This window comes from Mesoplodon bidens (assembly GCF_964165515.1).
Source record: "Mesoplodon bidens genome assembly, chromosome: 4".
NCBI lineage: Eukaryota > Metazoa > Chordata > Mammalia > Artiodactyla > Ziphiidae > Mesoplodon > Mesoplodon bidens.
Window position 1 is genome coordinate 135,476,470 of NC_138160.1, and position 20,198 is coordinate 135,496,667.

Genomic DNA, 20,198 nt, shown 5'->3' on the forward strand with positions numbered 1-20,198 from the left:
TCCAGAATGAAGAGTGGCTATCTGTCAGAGACACTCTTAAATTATAATGTGGTGTGAACAAGCTATAAGTTAGCAGTCCATCTTTTTCACAATAACCTACCCTGTGTAGCAAGATTATCTTCTGTAAGGTGCCCTTCAAATCATATGGACAGAAAGAAAGGAGTAAATTCCTAACAGTCAACATGTCTCAGATGAAAGCAGACAATGGCATTAATACTTCTAACAGATGGTATACCATAGCATGTGATACTAACATCTAATGATAGTCCTAATAGTCCTTGTTCTGGTATTATATTCCAGGAACTGTTTTATGCACTTTAATTCTCCCAACCATCTTGCAAAAGTCATTTTACAACTGAGAAAACTGAAGCTCCTACATTTAATCAGGAAACATCTGTATTGATAGAATTATAGACTGAGTTAGAATTCCTTTTAAAGAACATCTGGTCCATCCCCTTTGTGCTACAGGGGAGTAAACTGAGTGTAAATCAGTGGCATAGCCTGGACTAGAGCAGGAACGCTTCTTCATAGACACACACACACACACACACACACATGCACACATACACATATACACATGCACGCACACACAGTTAGTAAGGGAATATATGAGTTAAGTTCTATTCTCCCATCCCTATACTTCCCATCCGTGTATTTTACCCCCTTGGCATGATTTTTTTCTATTGTTACATCTTTATTTTTCTAGATAAAATAGTAAAAGGTAAAGTGAGACCTTGACTATATCCCGTGGGAACAAGCCCCCTCCCTGACCTACCCTGGCTGCATTGCACAGATCAGTGCCCCTATGCATGGCAATGACAGGAGCAGAGACCCTTTAGACTCCACCGTTCTTGGTGGTTGTGACTTCCTCTGAGCCCCTTGCAGGAAGTAGGTGATAAGGCACATGCCGGATGCGTCCTTTTCCTCAGAACCCTGCGCTGCCTCAGCCCTAAACCAGAGTTTCCTGTCACCAGCACTGAATGCCACCTAGAGCAACTATGATGGAGGAAGAGCTCTGCCAGCCTCCCGTCCTCGGCAGAGCTGACTGAAAACTTTACCTCTACTTTGTCTGATGTCTGTGGATCAGTTTACTCTTGTTAACAGTTGGGCCCCTCTCTAATCACAAATTAAAAAAAAATAATAATGGTTTCTTTGAAAGAATAACAACAACAAAACATTCTTAATTAAATAGAAGAGACATTACCACTCCCTTCTTCACAGATAGTTGATAAACTTGGGGTCTTTTTGGTCTATGTTTCTTCCCTTTAGAATAAGTTACATATGTAGATAATGTCTGCCTCAGCTAAAGTTTAGTTTCTTCCTGTCTTGAACTTAACCCATCACATTTCAGTGAGGCAAGAGCAAAAGCTTCGATATTTGGCAAAAGGGGAGAAATTTTGAAGACAAGTGATGGTACATGTAATACATGGATGAATATCACAAACATGATGTTGAGTAGAAGAAGCCAGACACAAATTCATTATTCACAACAGCCAAAAGTTGAAACAACCCCAACGCCCAGCAATTGATGTATAGATAAACAAAATGTGGCGTAATCCATACAACGGAATATTATGCAGCCATAAAAAGGAATGAAGTACTGATACATGCTACAACTTGATGAACCTTGTAAACAATATGCTAAGAGTAAGAATCCAGTCATAAGAGACCACATATTATATGATTTCATTTACATGAAATTTCTAGAATAGGCAAATCTATAGAGAAGTCATATTAGTGTGGCAGGGGTGCAAATGATACTGAGGTGTCTTTTGGGAGTGATGAAATATTCTAATATTATATTCTGGTGATGGTTATACAACTCTGTGATTTTGATAAAAATCACTGATTTGTACACTTAAAAGAGGAGAATTTCATGTTATCTAAATTAGGCTTCAAAAGCTGTTTTACAATCTAATGAACTAATCTGGGAGTTTTTGGTGTCACATAGATCACCTTTACTTCAGAAACTGAATAAACTACTGACCCCAAAGGGGGGAAAATCTAATTTTTGGAAAATCAAGGGGTTTTTTTTGTTTTTTGTTTTTTACATCTTTATTGGAGTATAATTGCTTTACAATGGTGTGTTAGTTTCTGCTTTATAACAAAGTGAATCAGTTATACATATACATATGTTCCCATATCTCTTCCCTCTTGTGTCTCCCTCCCTCCCACCCTCCCTATCCCACCCCTCCAGGCGGTCACAAAGCACCGAGCTGATCTCCCTGTGCTATGCGGCTGCTTCCCACTAGCTATCTACCTTATGTTTGGTAGTGTATATGTGTCCAGGCCACTCTCTCGCTTTGTCACAGCTTATCCTTCCCCCTCCCCATATCCTCAAGTCCATTCTCAAGTAGGTCTGTGTCTTTGGAAAATCAAGTTTTTTAAAAGGGCAATTTGCATGCAAAAGTTAGAAGGGTGTTTACTGTTGCACTGGATAAATAGTTTACATTCATATCTGAGAAGACGAAAATAAGAATCTGGTTAGTTCTCTGCTGTCCTCACCATGTCCAAGGTCATGCACAGAGCACACTGTAGAGAATGTGGGAGGCTAACTATGGGCATAAGGTTGTACTATTGGTCCAGAAAGATTGACAACTCATTTTCTTAAATTTCAAAAAATTCATGAAATACAAAATCATTAAAGTAAATTCTGTGTGTTCAAAGACAGAATACTAGGACTGTCCTAGAGTACTACGACATCTTAGAAAAAGAAATGTAGCAGCTTTCTGTATTTTCCTCAATTCTTCCCCCGCTTTCAGGCAACAGCCAGGGCAGCCCTAGCTCACGACCTTGAGAAAGGAAGGTCAAGGGTGGACAACAGAGACCTGAAGATTCAGGTTTCAGCTTTGAATTTCTTCCTTTCTTTTTCCAGTTTTAGTGAGACATAATTGACCTATAACATTGTATAATTTGAAGGTGTGCCACATAATGATTTGATTTGTGTATATATTGTAAAATGATTAATACAATTTTAGTTAACGTCCATCTCTATACATAGTTACAGTTTTTTTTCTTGTGAAGAGAACTTTTAAGATCTACTCTGAGCAACTTTCAAATATACAATACGGTATTGTTAACTGTAGTCACCACGCTGTACATTACATCCCCAGAATATATCTTATAACTGGAAATGTGTACCTTTTGACCACCTTCATCCAACTCCCCTACCCTCCGCTTCCCTCAACTTTCAAAATAGACTCTTGAATCTCCCAGCAGAGAGAAGAAGAGTTTGGGGAGTCTCACAAAATTGTTGTGGTAACCTCTAAGTTTGGCAAGAATGCACAATGATGTAAGGGCCAACCGTCCCCCCCAAATTCCCCTCTGCAGGGTTAGGGCCAAGTCAGAGGAAGCAGGTTACATGTCTACATGAGGATGAACTTTCTAACTATTAGTGCTCTTTCAGACGACAGGGACTACTCTTCAGGACTGTTATAAATAAGAAATGCATTTTCAGTTGACTCAGTGGAGACCAAATCTGGATGTCCATAAGCCTTTTAAAAGTTCAGGTCCCAGGGCCTCAGTCCTGGAGATTCCAAGTGTGTAGGTATGGGGAGGCGGGGTGGGGGGGGAGCATGGCAAACAGCTCGTAGTCGTTGTTTTCTTTTGTCTTGTTCTGTGATTTAGATTCTTCAGGTGATTGTGATCACCAACAGTTTGGGGCACAGGGGTTTAGGGAGTTAGGCCAGATCAGTGGTTCTCAACCAGGGGTGATTTTGTCCCCCAGGGAACATGTGACAGTGTCTGGCATCCAGTTGATAGAGGCCAGGGATGCTGCTAAACATCCTATGATGACAGGGCAGCCCCCATGACAAAGAATTACTGCCCCCCAAATGTCTATAGTACTGAGGTTGGGATAACCCTGGGCTAGAGAACCTTTCTAGGGTCTTCTAAAAGGTCGTTTCTAACCCTGAGATTCTAGGATGCAAACAATTAGCATGGCCATCTGTGTATTATTTGTATGTGTAGATGACCCACCTTTGGGATTAGGGGGTGGAAGAGCTTCTAAACTGTGTATATTTTGCTCCATATACAACAAGTGTATGCCCACCACACGAGGTTCCTCTCTCTCTGGCTTTCACTTATGGCCCTTAGTGTGTCTAAGTTAAGCAAACCATAGCAACAGATTTTGCAAATATCACCAGCACAGATTGACAGGTGGGTAGGAACAGAGCCTTAGACACAAAGTACTCAAAAAACAGAGTTAAGACTTTCAAGTTCCTACCAGGACTGAAAAAACTGGTCTCCCCGTTTGTTAGTACTTATTTCATCAGCACTGGCAAAATTGTCAGTGGGGTGAAGGGTATATGTTGAGGGCTTCCCCTTCTCTCCACTTCCCTCATGCAACCAGCAGCTTCGTGTTCTTTCTCCTTTTGCCCTGCAGCAAAATCAGCACTTGAGAAAGGGCCTACAAAATATATCCCCATTAAGAAACTGATGAAGCTTCCAAGACAGAAGTTTTGTGCCCTTGTGGGGAACGGAGAAATGGCTTCTAATGTTTGTTGAATGGAGGCACCATGGACTAGTAGAATGAGCAAAGGTTTTGCTCACCTGCCACATTCAAGGTTCAAATCCCAGGTCTGCCACCTATATTTGTAGGTCGTAAGAGAGTCACTTCAGCTCTGCAGCACTCAGTATCCTCATCAGGAAATTGAAGATAATAACATCTAGACTGCAATGTTGTGGTGAAGGCTGGGCAATATCTGTAATGAGCTCCAAGAGGGCAGAGCTTATGTCTGTTTGCCTTCGTTTACTGCTTATGTCATCACTAGAATAGTCTTGGAACCATGGTAGGAGCTCAAGAAACGTCTCTGGAATGAATGAATGGAACGGTAGCCATTATAGCTGAAAGTCTGCTCTGTGCCAAGCTGGCCTACAGTATTTCCTCCTTTCACAGGCAAGACGAGCCTGGTTTCCTGGGATCGCTGATTTTCCATTCTTTCTAACCCTTCCAGGGCAAAGAAGGAGCCTTCATGGTACGAGATTCCAGGACTCCAGGGACATACACTGTGTCTGTTTTCACCAAGGCCATCGTAAGGTATGGTGCTAACTCAGCAAAGTGGGGAGAGACAGTCCTGAGGTGGGTGAGCAATGAGCCACACACAGGAAAGTCAGACAGTCCCTAGAAATACTGTGTTTCCCTGATCGCTCTGAGAAAACCAAGGCTAGGGAGATTAAGAACATAACTGAAGTCACTTACCTAGAAAGTGACAGAGCTAGAGGGCTGGATGCCAGGTTGTCTTCCCAGTTGGCATCCCTGAGTACAAAGCTCTAAAGAAATAAAATACCTGGTCCTGCATTTGATGCATTTATAATTTAATGCAAAGAATAACAGAAAAGATACTTTTGACTGCAAGTGAGAAAATACGAATTCTAGTTCTGGCTCTGCTAATAAAACTATCCACCATTTATTGAGTCCTTACTACATGCCAGAACCTTACAGATCCTTTCACTGGGGGCTTGTCACCTGGGTACCCTCTGCCTAGCACATAGCAAAATTCCAGACTCCCAGGAGAAAATTAAGCATTGAGCATAAGCCACATTGTTTATACAAACAACTTAGGTATAGGGAGCCATCCTTATCAGTCAGAGAATGGTGAGAGCCCTCCTGAAATCTAAGTTCTCAGAAGCCAGCCAAGGGCCAATCTTGCAAGCAGGCCTTTCTAAGGATAGCAGTCAGGGCCGCTATGTTAACTCTGATATACAAAGCCCAATAAGTACGAAGGGGCCAAGATGCTTCCTTAACATGTGCTGAAGATTAGTTAAATCCACCCAGCAGGGAAGGCAAACATGTGGCCCACACAAGACGACTGCCCATTTTGAGGTTTTGGAAGAAACATCACCAATCCATCATGGCACCAATCCTGAGTCCAGATGCAGCCTCAGAGTCCTTCTTAATACAGCAGCCAAGGCCAGCCTGTCAAGACTGACACACAAGTTGAAATATATCTGCCATCCACGTGAGAGGGCAGAAAACAAAGCTAATAGGAATCTGCTACCTGTCGACATTTCTGTCTCTAAACGTTGCCTCTTAATCATCACTGCATTTATGTTTCATTTGTTTCAGTGAGAACAACCCCTGTATAAAGCACTATCACATCAAAGAAACAGACGACAACCCCAAGCGATATTACGTGGCTGAAAAGTACGTGTTTGATTCCATCCCTCTCCTCGTCAATTATCACCAACACAATGGAGGAGGTGAGTGCACAAGGGACAAGGCCAGAGGGGGACCCTCACAGGGGAACTTGGAGAAAAGTGACAAACACCCAGCTGGGTTTCTTCATCTCAGACAAACTGACCATAAATAATCACTATACAAATAGAAAAGGATGCCGGATATTTGATTATATTACATATTCTTCATTAGCAAATTCTGCCGCTGGCATCATGAGATTTCACTACCTGCCCACCTGTGATATTATACCTCTTCTCAGAGGTAATATCAGTGTAAGATCAGTGACTGGGCTTTGGAATTGGTTTTCCAGAATAAAAATAGCTTTTGCATTGGATTATATTTTTTCCTGGTGATTTGACTTGGACGGTTGCTATGATAAAACTCTAATGACTGCCTTTCGCTTTGTAATCAACCCAGGCCTAGTCACTAGACTCCGGTATCCAGTTAGTTCCTGGAGGCAGAAAGCCCCGGTCACGGCAGGGCTGAGATATGGTAAGTAGTGCATTTGGGAATGTTATTCATTTGCACTAACTCACATCCCTAGAGGTCTGGGGTAAATTCTGAATGGACTTCCCCAGACGTAAAATGATCTCTGGAGATGGTGTGCATAAATGAACATTTACAATGTGTGTAAGATTACATCTATACGTATGCACATTGATCTAGGTCAAATCAATGTCTATTGGTTTTAGATGACAGTTCATCAATGAAGTGTTTACTGAACACCTACTTTGTACACAGCACTCTGCTAAATGCTATGAGAAAAAAATATTAGAAACCAGTGCTATAGTACTGTGTTCTTGCCTATTTTCTAGAACTTCTGTATCATCTAGTTTGTTAGGTATGGGTCCATTGCAAGTGCTGTAAGCTAGCAGCATCCAGAAATGTCTGTCTGCATAGCACTGTGTTAAATTTTTTTGAATGCTTTTAGGCAGGGCGTGCGTCTCTAGGGCCATAGGCCCTACTACTCCTTCTTGTCCTGTGGAACCGTTTCACCCACTTGTGATTTTCTGCCTGCATCCCCTGGTCCAAACTGTGCTGGTCGAGGAGAAGGCTGGTGTATCTTTCATTTTATATCTTCTAGATTGGTGGTTCTCAAGCTTCACTGTGCATCAAAGTTACATAGGATGCTTAAGAAAAGTGTTGGCTTCCAGCCCCAACCCAACATTTACCAAAACACAGTCTCAGACAGTGGGGTCCTGGGGTTGCCTTTTCAACAAGTGCCCTAGGTGATTTTGACACAGGGGTTAAAGGGTGATACTTTGAGAAACACTGTGTGGGCTCTCCATCCCTAACCAGCACCATATCTGCACACAGTAGGTGCTCGGTACTGTTTTCTGTTGAGTCTGTGCCTCAAAGAGATAGAAACTGAACTGTTTATGGTACTAGACCAAGCGTCAGGAAAGGATAATGCCCCTCAGTCTCCTTATAAAAATAAGATAATTCTGATACCTGTGGAATCCGAATGTGCTCATGCTGGATGGAAGCCCAGATAGTATTTTATGAACCCACTCATTTTTGCCAGTGTGAAAATTGAGACTCGGATCCCTTTTATTCTTTTTTTGAGCATTTATTGAAACCCTACCTATTGCGAGACTGTGTGCTGGCTTGCACCTCTGTACCAGTCCTCTTGGAATCTACCACCTTATCCTTAACCCCTGCTAAAGCCTAGCAAGTGCTATGTACATAATGGATGCTCTTGATGGATAAATGAATGAATGACCAGTTCAAATAAAACTTGCTCTATGTGAAAAATGACAATAAAAATTTTTCAATCAGGTATAGGAAATGGTTGGGACCTTCGAACCCTTTCATTGACTTTCTTTAATATCTCAACTAATGCCATCCTCCTTTCTCTTTCCATGTAATCGTCCCCACGCACATTTTTCATGGCTTTCAATATATGTTCTATGTTATTATTTGGGAAAAAAAGATACTTTTATCTGTCTATAGTTTTAGGTATACAGGCTTATACCATCTGCCATCTTTGAGTTATATTAACAATAGGCTAACATTCTGTATAGGGCTATATAGTCTCCTGGGAGTCCTATACTTCATATCTACTGCTTGCCAACTTTGGAAAACTCTTTCTCTTCCAGGGAAATGGGTGATTGATCCCTCAGAGCTCACTTTTGTGCAGGAGATTGGTAGCGGGCAGTTTGGGTTGGTGCATCTTGGCTACTGGCTCAACAGGGACAAGGTGGCCATCAAAACCATTCAGGAAGGAGCTATGTCAGAAGAGGACTTCGTCGAGGAGGCTGAAGTCATGATGTGAGTGGCCAAAACAAGAGTATGCAGAGATACCTTGGGAAGGATGTTCTGTGCTATGCTCTTTGAATACCATTCTGATGCCATCTTGTGCCACCTCCCTGCTCAAGTCCAGCGATGGCTTCCCATGGTATGGAGAATAACTCCGAGCTCCTCACTGTGGTCTAAAAGGCCCACCGTGGTCTGGCCCTGCCCACTCCCCAATCTCATCTCCTGCCCATCTTTCCTCTGGTTCCATGACATGCCAACCACACTGGCCTTCATTCATTCTTGCATACACCAGCCGAGTCCCTGCATTCTTCAGATCTCAGCTCAATGAGATATTTTTGTTTGGGGGAGGGAGTGTATTTTGGGGAGACTAAACTTAGACCATCTCACCCCTTGCCATTTTTCTTCAGGAAACTCTCTCACCCCAAGCTGGTCCAGCTCTATGGAGTGTGCCTGGAGCAAGCCCCCATCTGCCTGGTGTTTGAGTTCATGGAACACGGCTGCCTGTCAGATTACCTGCGCAGCCAGCGGGGGCTCTTTGCTGCAGAGACCCTGCTGGGCATGTGCCTGGACGTGTGTGAGGGCATGGCCTACCTGGAAGAGGCTTGTGTCATCCACAGAGACCTGGTAAGAGGGTGTAGGGCAAACCCCTACAGGTCCAGGGTGAAGGCGCATGTCCCACTGAAATGTAGAGCTACGAAGACTGGGAATGCATGAATCAATACCAAGGCATAAGCCATCTTCCTTCCCCTCTCAACTTCTTCCTTCCTCCACCCACTGTGGGATGTCCTCGTGGGACTCAGATCTGGGCTCCATTTCCAGCCCCACCTCTTTCACCCTCTGAGTTGGAGTTTACGTTCTTTCTAAATAAAGCTAACAGCCTCTCCTTCTTAACCTCTCTGTGCCTCCTTTTCCTCTTGGTAAAATGAAAGAAATTGACAAGCACATGTTTCTCAAAATGTTATCCAAGGATCTACCAGGATCACATTGGGGTGATCCTAGAACCATCCTCAGAATCTCTGGGGGTTGAGGCTTGGGAATATTCATTTTAACATGTCCCCCCGTGGGATTTGCAGGCACATTAAAATTTGAGACTCATGGATCTTTTCTTGGTAAGGGCTCTTCCAATCGAATTAGGGACCATGTATCATCCTTACTGAGGAATAGTTTTAAGAGAATTAGCAACTTCAACACATTCTTATTTTAGTCAAATGGGTAACAGTTTCTTCATATCATCCCTGAGGTTAACGTCAGGTTGCACTGGAGTTTACAGTTGGTTACACAACACCATGGATTTTTCTTCTGATTAGGATCCCAGGAATGAAGATGAAAGACCAGATTTACTCATCATGTTAAAGGATCTTAACACTCAACTTTCCATCAGGCACTAGTGAAGCTTAATTAGCATTTGTGAAGCTCCTCATTGCTTCTGCACAGCAGCACATGGAAAAGCAAAGGACTGTGATTATAGGAGACTCCTTAATTACTGATTACCCACCAAGTTTTCCTTTCCCTTTCGTTTGCCTGTCTCTGCTCCAGGCTGCCCGGAATTGTCTGGTTGGAGAAAACCAGGTCATCAAGGTGTCCGACTTTGGGATGACAAGGTAATACGGACCTGTGGTGCCGGCAAAGTCTCAGGAATGGGATGCAGGCCACTAGGACACTCAGACGATCTCTCTCCCCAGGTTCGTCCTTGATGACCAGTACACCAGTTCCTCAGGCACCAAATTCCCAGTGAAGTGGGCGTCCCCGGAAGTCTTCTCTTTCAGTCGCTATAGCAGCAAGTCGGATGTGTGGTCATTTGGTAAGTGTCATTCTGGCCCCACTCCCACATGACCTGGGACTGAGGGCCAGCTGTTTTATTTGTCAAATTCAGGCAGCCTTACTTGCCCTGAACACTGGATGGTGAGGGCGTCCCACTGAGAGTCTGTAGAAACAGCTCTGAAAGGAATGAAGGGGCCCTCATTATTGTATCTATTCTTGGACATGTTTGAAATAGGGGCAAAAATAAAAGCAAACACAGGATGCTGGTGATAGCTGCTGTGACATCAAAAGCTGGAGTCAGGAGATTAGAATATGAGCCCTTGAGAGCAGGGATCATGTTTTTTTCAACATTATATTTATTCTCACATTTATTCCCACATTTAACTCTTGATAAAGTATTTTACCCATTCATTCAACAGCGATTTATTGAGCATCTACTACATGCTAGGAGCTAATTTAGGTGCTCACAAAGCAGTGGTACATAGGATAGAAAAGGCTCCTATTCTCTTGGAGCCCAGTTTGAAGGGGAGACAGCAACAATCATGTAAACAAGCTAACAAATATGTGTATAAGATAAAGTCAGGTAGCGGTAAGTGCTATGAATAAAACAAAAGAGTAATGGGAAAGAGAGGAACTGGAATGGAGGGAGGGTCTGTTTTATTTTATTTATTTATTATTATTTTTTTTTTGCGGTACGCGGGCCTCTCACCGCTGCGGCCTCTCCCGTTGCGGAGCACAGGCTCCGGACGCACAGGCCCAGCGGCCATGGCTCACGGGCCCAGCCGCTCCGCGGCATGCGGGATCCTCCCAGACCGGGGCACGAACCCATGTCCCCTGCATCGGCAGGCGGACTCTCAACCACTGCACCACCAGGGAAGCCCTGGAGGGTCTGTTTTAAATAGCATGGTCCGGGAAGCCTCTCTGAGGAGGTGACTGTTGAGCAGAGAGCTGAATGATGAGAGGGAGCTGTCTCCATTTGAAGGTCCAGGGAACAGTGTCTCTAACAAAGGAAGCAGCAAGTGCCAAAGTCTGGTGTGTCCAAAGAAAAGGGGTACTGACTTAGTGGGAGAACTGTAGGCAATGAAATTGGCAGGCCATGGTAAGGAATTAGAATTTCTTATAAGTGCAAATGGGCAAGAATGAAAAGACAGAATGAATGACGCTGGTGTGGCAAAAAGTACTAAATATTCTTGCTGATGTGTCCTGTCTTTCTAAGCCATAGTTTTTGCATATTAATGTATACACAAAACTATACTGGACAACCTCTTTGACTTGGATTGTAAGAAGGATTCTACTTCGGACAGGAATAGTTTGGAGTTTGATGTTGTCCTTCTATGTGAAGGGAAGGTTTGCCAAATATATTGGCTAGTAGTAGAAACCAGGGAGAAGAGGACGAATTAAATCTCTTAGGAGAAGAACTAACTAATCTTCTCCAGCATTTTAGAATATCCATTTCCAACAACCAAGTGATTTTTGATTCTGAGTCCTTCTAAATTGTTCCTTAAAGTAGTTACCCTGTTCAACAGGCCTAACTATGACTTGGTTAGTCAAATTTAAAGGTACAGAATGAACTTAAAAGAACAAAAACTGCGCTTGAGCAACCTCCCATTCTCTTTTCCCCAGTGCATATAACTAGGAAGGGTACCGCTGATGTGTGGCCACTCTCTATCGGTATGGCGGGTCATGCTGCACCAAGCCAGGTGTCCCATAAAGAGATGTTTGCAGCCATGGCCACTTTGTCACATTCACCTGCTGACTTGGAATGGGGTTTATTCTGCCACAGGTTGTCAGCCTAGGACTTTGCTGCTGCATCTTATAATTAGAGGGTTGAGCTAAAGTCCATCCCTTCCTAGGATATGTCATCTGAAGTGTCCAAAGATGAGACTGACTGATGAAAGCAGAATAGAGGGATGAGAAAACTGGGGTGGCAAACCTCAGAAACAGAAACCTGGATGGAAGAGAGCTTTTGCCTGCCTCAAGGCCACTGGGCTTTGTCACGCATTTTGAGGTTTATCCCCAATTAACTGCACTATTTTTTTTAACATCTTTATTGGAGTATAATTGCTTTACATTGTCTTGTTAGTTGCTGCTGTATGACAAGGTGAATCAGCTATACGTATACATATATCCCCATATCTCCTCCCTCTTGCGTCTCCCTCCCACCCTCCCTATCCCACCCCTCTAGGTGGTCACAAAGCATGAGCTGATCTCCCTGTGCTATACGGCTGCTTCCCACTATCTGTTTTACATCTGGTAGTGTTTATATGTCAGTGCCACTCTCTCACTTCGTCTCAGCTTCCCCTTCCCCTTCCCAGTGTCCTCAAGTCCATTCCCTACATCTACATCTTTATTCCTGTCCTGCCCCTAGGTTCTTCAGAGCCTTTTTTTTTTTTTTTCCCTTAGATTCCATATATACGAACTGCACTATTTTAAACAAGTCAACTAACCTCTTTGGGCCTTACTCAGTTCCTCAATGCTTCACAAGGTTTGCATGAAAGCAGTTGTTTTCCAGCCAGCTTTCCCCCATTTTCCAAAGAAATCTCACTAGAAATCCTGGCATCTTGGGGGTGCTAATTGGTCTTATTTACTGAATTTCCAAAACTCCTGAGGCATTTCTGAGGATCCCTTAGAAATTCTAATCCAGTTGTCTGGGCTAGGGCCCAGGATCTGCCATTGGAACAAATTTCTGAGTTGATTTTTCAAAACTTCAGATGTTTTAGGGATCATATTTGGGAAAACTCTGCCCTCAGGACCCCTGGACTATGCTTTGAAAACCACTGGATTAGGTGATCTGCAGGCTCTGTTCCCACTCTGACAACCTATGAATAGATGAGTACATAATAAAGCTGGTTGTAACATTTCTACTGAGGGCAAAAAAGGAAAAGGGATTAAATCAGAGGTCAAAAATGGACAACCTAAAGATTTTTGCTTGGTTAACACAGTATTTCTTTTAAATCAAATTGAGTTTATATTTTAAAACTCCCAATTTATGACTTATCTTTAAAAAATCAGAAAATGTGGCAATTCAGAGCCCTCATTCCCAGGTGCCCTATGCTGGCTGGAGCTAAATCACAGCTGCCCTTCTGGGGACAGAATTTTTGACCTCCAGTTTTTCACAGTCCTCCCTAGTCCCTATTATGCAGACCTCATCCACTCCATTCATCTATATCATGTGTAGACATTTGAGTTTACATCCCCTGAAACTTTTAGTAGTAACATTTGAGTTAGATATAACAAAGGGCTGAGCTTGAACATTCTTCACCACTAGGAAGGTAGGGAAATCGCTCTTCTTTAGAAATAGCACAGGCCTAATAAGCCTCAGGTGGCTTTTGATATTGTACTTTCTGGAGGTAGGGACTTGAATCTTAATGTCAAGGAGTCTGTGATTTCTAGAGGTAAGTTGGTTTGTTCGCTATTTAGGAACTTTATCACTAGCTGTTTCGATTCACCATTTCTCATAGGTGTGCTGATGTGGGAAGTCTTCAGTGAAGGCAAAATCCCGTATGAAAACCGAAGCAACTCAGAGGTGGTGGAAGACATCACCACTGGATTTCGGTTATACAAGCCTCGACTGGCCTCCTCACATATCTACCAGATCATGAATCATTGCTGGAAAGAGGTCAGTAAAGGAAGTGGTTCCCCAGTAGGGATGACAAAATAGATTAGCAAGAAAGTGATGTTGAGCATCTATTAACTAAAGGAGTTACTCATCCCTAGAAGAGCTGGCAGGGACCTTAAATGTTATTTGATTTGTAATATAACGTCACAAGCCATCAACATACTGTCAGAAAGGAAGAGTGGGGAAGGCCTATGTCAATTTTTTGAGGAAAAAAGCATCTGTGACATCATAAAACCATTAAATATACATGAAGTTAGTTCTATAAACTGGTAAACAGAAGTTCACTGGTGCTGTGAAACTATTAAAATGACTGAATTAAAATTCATTTTATTCATACAACAATTCAGAATGGGAGCCAATTACTCTGCACCCTCCCAGACATCTCAGTTATCCTTGGGTGGCAGGCTATGCCTTAAGCCACATCAGCATGAGTGTTAGATGTCCTTGGGTGAGTTAGCAAATTTTAAATTTCAACCACAGTTGAAAGTTGCTGAATAGAGAATTAACACAAATTCAGATCATGGAAGGGTAACAGGGGGGATTTAAAAAGTATAGGATACTTGGGTTTTATCTCAGTTTTATCATTTCTTAATCATTAATCATGGGCCATTCTCTGAACCTCCTTTTTCTTACTGTAAGATAATTAAATAATGTTTGCTCTGTAAGTTCATAGAGCTTTTGTCATCAGAAACAAAGAAATAAACCATAAAGACATAAAGAAGGGTACAAAACAAATCTAGTCCACTTCTCAAGGATTAAATACTATAACAATTATGATAGCTGACATTTAGTACTTTTTTCTTTTTTAAATTTTTATTAATTTTTTAAATTAATAGACTTTGTTTAGAAGTTTTAGGTTTATAGAAAATTTGAGCCAACGGTGCAGAGAGTTCTCCCCTATAAATAACATTTTGCATTAGTGTGGTACATTTGTTACAATTATTCTACCACCACGGACACATTATTATTAACTGAAGTCCATGTTTTACATTAAGGTTCACTGCTTTTTTTGTACAGTTCTGTGAGTTTTGACAAATGTATATCATGTATCTACCATTATAGTATCATACAGAATAGTGTCACTGCCTTTAAATGCACTGTGCTTCACCTATTTATCCCTTCCCCTCTTCTTCCCAAATCCCTGGAAACCACTGACCTTTTTATTGTCCAAGTTCTGCCTTTGCCAGAATGTCACATAGTTGAATCATAGAGTATGTAGCCTTTTCAGATTGGCTTCTTCCATTTAGAACTATGCATTTAAGATTCCTCCATGTCTTTTCATGGCTTGAAAGCTCACTTCTTTTTATCACTGAATAATATTTCCATTGTATGGATATACCACAGTTTGTTTATCCATTCACCTACTGAAGGACATCTTGGTGGCTTCCAGTTTTTGGCAGTTATGAATAAAGCTGCTATAAACATTTGTGTGCAAGTTTTTGTATGGACATAGATTTGTAGCTCAATTGGGTAAATATCTAGGGGTGTGATTCCTGGATCATATGAAATGAGTAGTTTCGTAACACTATCATATGAAAATGTTTAGCCTTGTAAGAAACTGCCAGACTGTCTTCCAAAATGGCTACCATTTTCACATTCCCACCAGCAATGAGAGTTCCTGTTGCTCCACATCCCCACCAGCATTTGGCGTTGTCAGTGCTTTGATTTTAGCCATCTTAATAAGAATATAGTGGTATCTCATTGTTATTTTAATGTGCAAATCCCTAACATATGATGTTGCGCATCTTTTCATATGTGTATTTTCCATTTGTATACCTTTTTAAATGAGGTAACTGCTTAGATCTTTGCCCTTTTTTTTTTTTTTTTTTTTTTTTTTGCGGTATGCAGGCCTCTCACTCTGTGCCCTCTCCCGTTGCGGAGCATAGGCTCTGGACGCGCAGGCTCAGCAGCCATGGCTCGTGGGCCCAGCCGCTCCACGGCATGTGGGATCCTCCCAGACCGGGGCACAAACCCGCGTCCCCCGCATCGGCAGGTGGACCCTCAACCACTGCACCACCAGGGAAGCCCTGCCCATTTTTTAATAGGATTATTTGTTTTCTTGCTTTTGAGTTTTAAGAGGTCTTTGCATATTTTGGATATAAGTCCTTTATCAGATATGTGTTTTAAAAACATTTTCTCCCAGCCTATGGCTTATCTTTTCATTCACTTAGCAGTACCTTTTACAGAGCAGAAGTCTTTTACAGAGCAGAGTTGTTAATTTTAACAAAGTTCAACATCAATTTTTTTTTCTTTTATGAATCGTGCTTTTGGTGTTGTATCTAAAAACTCATTGCCAAACCCAAGGTCACCCAGATTTTCTCCTATGTTATCTTCTAGATGTCTTAAAAGTTTTGCATTTTATATTTAGTTCTATGATCCATTTTAAGTTAATTTTTGTGAAGAGTGTCAGGTCTGTGTCTAGAGTCATTGTGTTGCATGTGGATGTCCAATTGCTCTAGAACCGTTTGTTGAAAAGACTACCCTTTCTCCATTGAATTGCCTTTGCTCCTCTGTCAAAGGTTTGACTACATTTGTGTGGGTCTATTTCTGGGATCCCAACTCTCTTCCATTGACCTATTTGTCTATTCTTTCACCAATACCATGCTCTCTTGATTACTATAGCTTTATAGTAAGTCTTGAAGTCAGGAAGTATCAGTCCTCCAAACTTGTTCTTCTTCAGTATTGTGCTGGCTATTCTGAGCCTTTGGCCTTTCCATATGGAGTTTAGAGTTGGTTTGTCAGTATCTACAAAATAACTTGCTGGGATTCTTGTGATTGTGTTGAATCCATACATCAAGTTGAAAAGAAATGACATCTTAACAACAGCAAGTCTTCCTAACCATGAACATGGAATATTTCTCGATATATTTAGCTCTCCTTTGATTTCTTTCTTTAGAATTTTATATTTTTCCTAAAATAGATCCTATACATATTTCATGGGATTTATATCTAAATATTTTCTTTTTTAGTCTTACTGAGTGCTTATTTTATGTTGCATTTTTATATACAATTTTATTTAATTCTTACAACAATCTTATGAGATTGATAACATTATTATCCCCATTTTACAGATGACAAAACTGAGGTTCAAGAAGGTTAAGTAACCTGTTCAAAGGTCACACAGCTAATGAGTGGAAAAGCTATGATTCAAAAGCAGGCCAGGGCTTCCCTGGCGGCACAGTGGTTGAGAGTCCGCCTGCCGATGCAGGGGACACAGGTTCGTGCCCCGGTCCGGGAAGATCCCACATGCTGCAGAGCGACTGGGCCCATGAGCCATGGTCGCTGAGCCTGTGCGTCTGGAGCCTGTGCCCCACAACGGGAGAGGCCACAACAGTGAGAGGCTCGCATACAAAGAAAAAAAAAAAAAAAAAAAAGCAGGCCATATGATTCCAAAATACCTGCTGTTAACAACTAAGACATAATGGCCTCAAATACAATATATATAGAAGCATATTTAAAACTCAGCAGAGGGGATTGCTGTTTAACTCTGGTTTGCTTTGGAATTAGCTATGACACACAAGTACAAGGAAATCACAGAGTTCTTTTCTTCCCTCTCTAGAAACCAGAAGACCGGCCACCTTTCTCCAGACTCTTGAGTCAACTGGCTGAAATTGCAGAATCAGGACTTTAAAAGAGACTCAGTGCCAGGCCACGGGCTGCAGATCCTGAGTGGGGCAAGGAGGTCTTCCCACCACAGAGCATTAAAAGCTGCCACCATCCCAGGACTCCTCAGAGGCAACTGGCCTGTGGCGCCAGTCCCTAAGCTGCCACAGAGGCAGCGGCCTGATAGAGGCGGGCACCAGGCCACAGGCAGGAGGCTCAGCCACTGAACTGGGAGCAGGGCCAGAGCAGCCTGTACCCTTCCTCCAGCCTCTTATCTTGTGTGGAGCACAAACCTCAATCGACAGCTTTCAAGCAACATTTCTTGCACTTCTTAGAGAGAGGGAGAGATGGGTCAGGACCCTGGATTATTACCCTTATTGTTATTTTAAACATGGACCTAAAGTTCATGGTCAAGGGATTTTTTATTTGACCTGACAACACAGAATCCCAGGATATGGGGCAAGATGAACAAGGAGCAGGACTCTTTTTCAAGCAGAACTAGTGAGTTAATTAAAGTCACAAAGAGTCAGCTCTGCCTCTGTGATGCTGCCAGCCACAGCTTCCTGCCTTAGAGGGTGATGGAACAGCTGCCCACATTAGAGGCCGGATATTCTGAGAAGCAGCTTTATGAGGTTTTACTCATAGAGTACACTGCCACCTCTCTCCTTGAAGGGAGCATAAAGGACTGGGGTGAACAATTCTGATCTCACCGCTGGAGTACTGGGTATCTGGTGTCTGGGCAGAAAGAGGGCATCAGATGGTGGAAACACCTGGTACAGGGAAAGGCCTTAGGTTGTAACCACTTGGATGCTCATCTTTACTACCAAGCCAAGCAAGTGACTCTGAGTCCCCTTCTGTGCCGAATGCTTCCACAGGCATCCTGGGAGGAAATCATGGCTTCTGTAAACACTGACTTACTGAGGCCTCCAGGAATCAGTCCCCTCTCTGCATTCTTCCATCCTCATCAACAGAGTGCAGGCTTGTGCTGGAGAGTGTGGCCTGGCAGAGAAACTGAAGCTTGTTTAGGCCCTAGAGATTTGCAACTTTAAGGTTGAGACTTCCAAGTCTCCCCAGATTCTAAGAGAGGAGTAAGAGGTCTGTTCTTGTTCAAGCCATCTGGATGGAAACTGAGTCAGGCACCGAGTGGGGGGCTTCCAAGATGCACAAGGATGCCTACTGTTGACTGAGCACTTGAATATGCAAAGTGAATATGTACTGAGCTACAAGCCTTAACTACAGAATCTCAGTTCACCCTGAGTTCACACCAGTGCAGTGAGATATTATTATTCTTCCCATTTTACAGATAATGGACCTTAGGCTTTGAAAAGCTTGGACACCTGCCTGAAGTGACAGAGCTAGGAAGAATACAGCCCATCTCTGTCTGACCGTAATGCACAGTTTCTCTATTTTTATTCAACACTGCCTCCTACTGAGGGTGAAAGGGATTGCTGAGGAGGTAAGTACAGTAGAGGGGAAAGTTCTAGAGGGCCAATAAAGAAGCCAACACAGCACCATCAGCAAGTAAAGTTGCTCCTGCATCGACCAGTGTGCTGGTGGTGTAGCCCTCCAACTTGGAATAGGATCTTTTTTTCCTCATCTGTATCCTCACCTTCATCGGAGTTAATGACTTTGGAGTTACTAAAGGAGTAATTAGCCCTTCGATTCACTCAACCCACCAGAGTCATATTGCATGAAGCAATTTGTAGATGGGCTTCAAAGCAGCTTTAAAAGATTCTCCTGCAGAAGTGTAAATACTTCCTTGAATTATCACTTCAACTTTGAGCTGGCTGCGGTCTTCCTGGACACTTTCTGGGGAAGGGTATCCCTGATGTAAGAGAGATTTAATTTTCCTACAGTGTTCAGGGAAAACTCTTTTTGGATGCTGTTGAAATCAGCTCTTTCTAAAAAATCATGTGATATTTTGACCGGCTGAACATGCAGATGTACAACTTTTAAGTATAATTATTGTGAAACTGGTAGCTTCAAAAAAAAAAACTATCATTTAGAAGATGATATTTCTCAACTTATCCAAAATCATCCCTGTTTACTTTTTTGGCATTTTGTACATTCTTTTTTGGAACCTTTAATTAGAGATGATTTCTGGAACATCCAGCCTAGAAGGAAAACATCAGAATTGACTGATTTCTGTGGTATGGTTTAGAAAAATTCTCCCTTACATGGTATTATCTTGTACAAGCTCAGAATCATTGAGGCTTTAACTTAACATGTGTCAAGAGGCCTTCTCATATTTTGAAAATGGTGCCATGTGCTCACAGGGAATTCCCCTATGCAAAGTTTTGGTTCTAGATGCATTTTATAGATTTTGCATTGTGCCCTTTTGAGACTATGTATTTATATTTGGATAGATTGAATATTTATTAGTGTACAGTGATGGCTAATGTTCACAATTAAAATGTTACAAATATCTCTTATGCTTTGTAAATCGCACCAAAGTTAAGGTTGGGTCTAGCAAATAAAGCTGTGTATTTTAGTAAATAGGGTATGTACAGCCTGGGTCCATATTTATCCCAATGTCAGACAACCAAAAGTTTTCCACAAATAATAATGGTTACATAGTTTCACATTCCACAGACAAAGACTACACATCATTAAACATTGTTTCACCAAGTAAATATCAAATGCTTTGTTTCACCAAGTAAATAACAAATGCTTTGTTTCATTTCAAGTAAATATCAAACGCTTCCTGTGATCTCTGATATGCTGGGCTGAGTGCTGCAGAAACAAAGATGAAAAAGACACAGTCTTTACTTTTAAGAA

The 20,198-nt window shown here is 42.2% G+C and overlaps 1 protein-coding gene across 2 annotated transcripts in view; it reads left to right on the forward strand.

Annotated features, from left to right (window-relative positions):
* The window catches only part of ITK (IL2 inducible T cell kinase), a gene marked incomplete at its 5' end in the record, with an annotated part of 66,023 nt that extends 47,213 nt beyond the window's left edge, over window positions 1-18,810 (forward strand). For both annotated transcript variants that reach the window (XM_081232905.1, XM_081232906.1), the window contains 9 exons: window positions 4,956-5,038; window positions 6,068-6,201; window positions 6,596-6,670; window positions 8,278-8,449; window positions 8,845-9,061; window positions 9,974-10,038; window positions 10,120-10,238; window positions 13,660-13,817; window positions 17,377-18,810. In XM_081232905.1, coding sequence (XP_081089031.1) covers window positions 4,956-5,038; window positions 6,068-6,201; window positions 6,596-6,670; window positions 8,278-8,449; window positions 8,845-9,061; window positions 9,974-10,038; window positions 10,120-10,238; window positions 13,660-13,817; window positions 17,377-17,448 — 1,095 coding nt within the window. In that variant the 3' untranslated portion in view covers window positions 17,449-18,810. The remainder of the gene's footprint in view (window positions 1-4,955; window positions 5,039-6,067; window positions 6,202-6,595; window positions 6,671-8,277; window positions 8,450-8,844; window positions 9,062-9,973; window positions 10,039-10,119; window positions 10,239-13,659; window positions 13,818-17,376) is intronic.
* Between the last annotated feature and the right edge of the window lie 1,388 nt (window positions 18,811-20,198).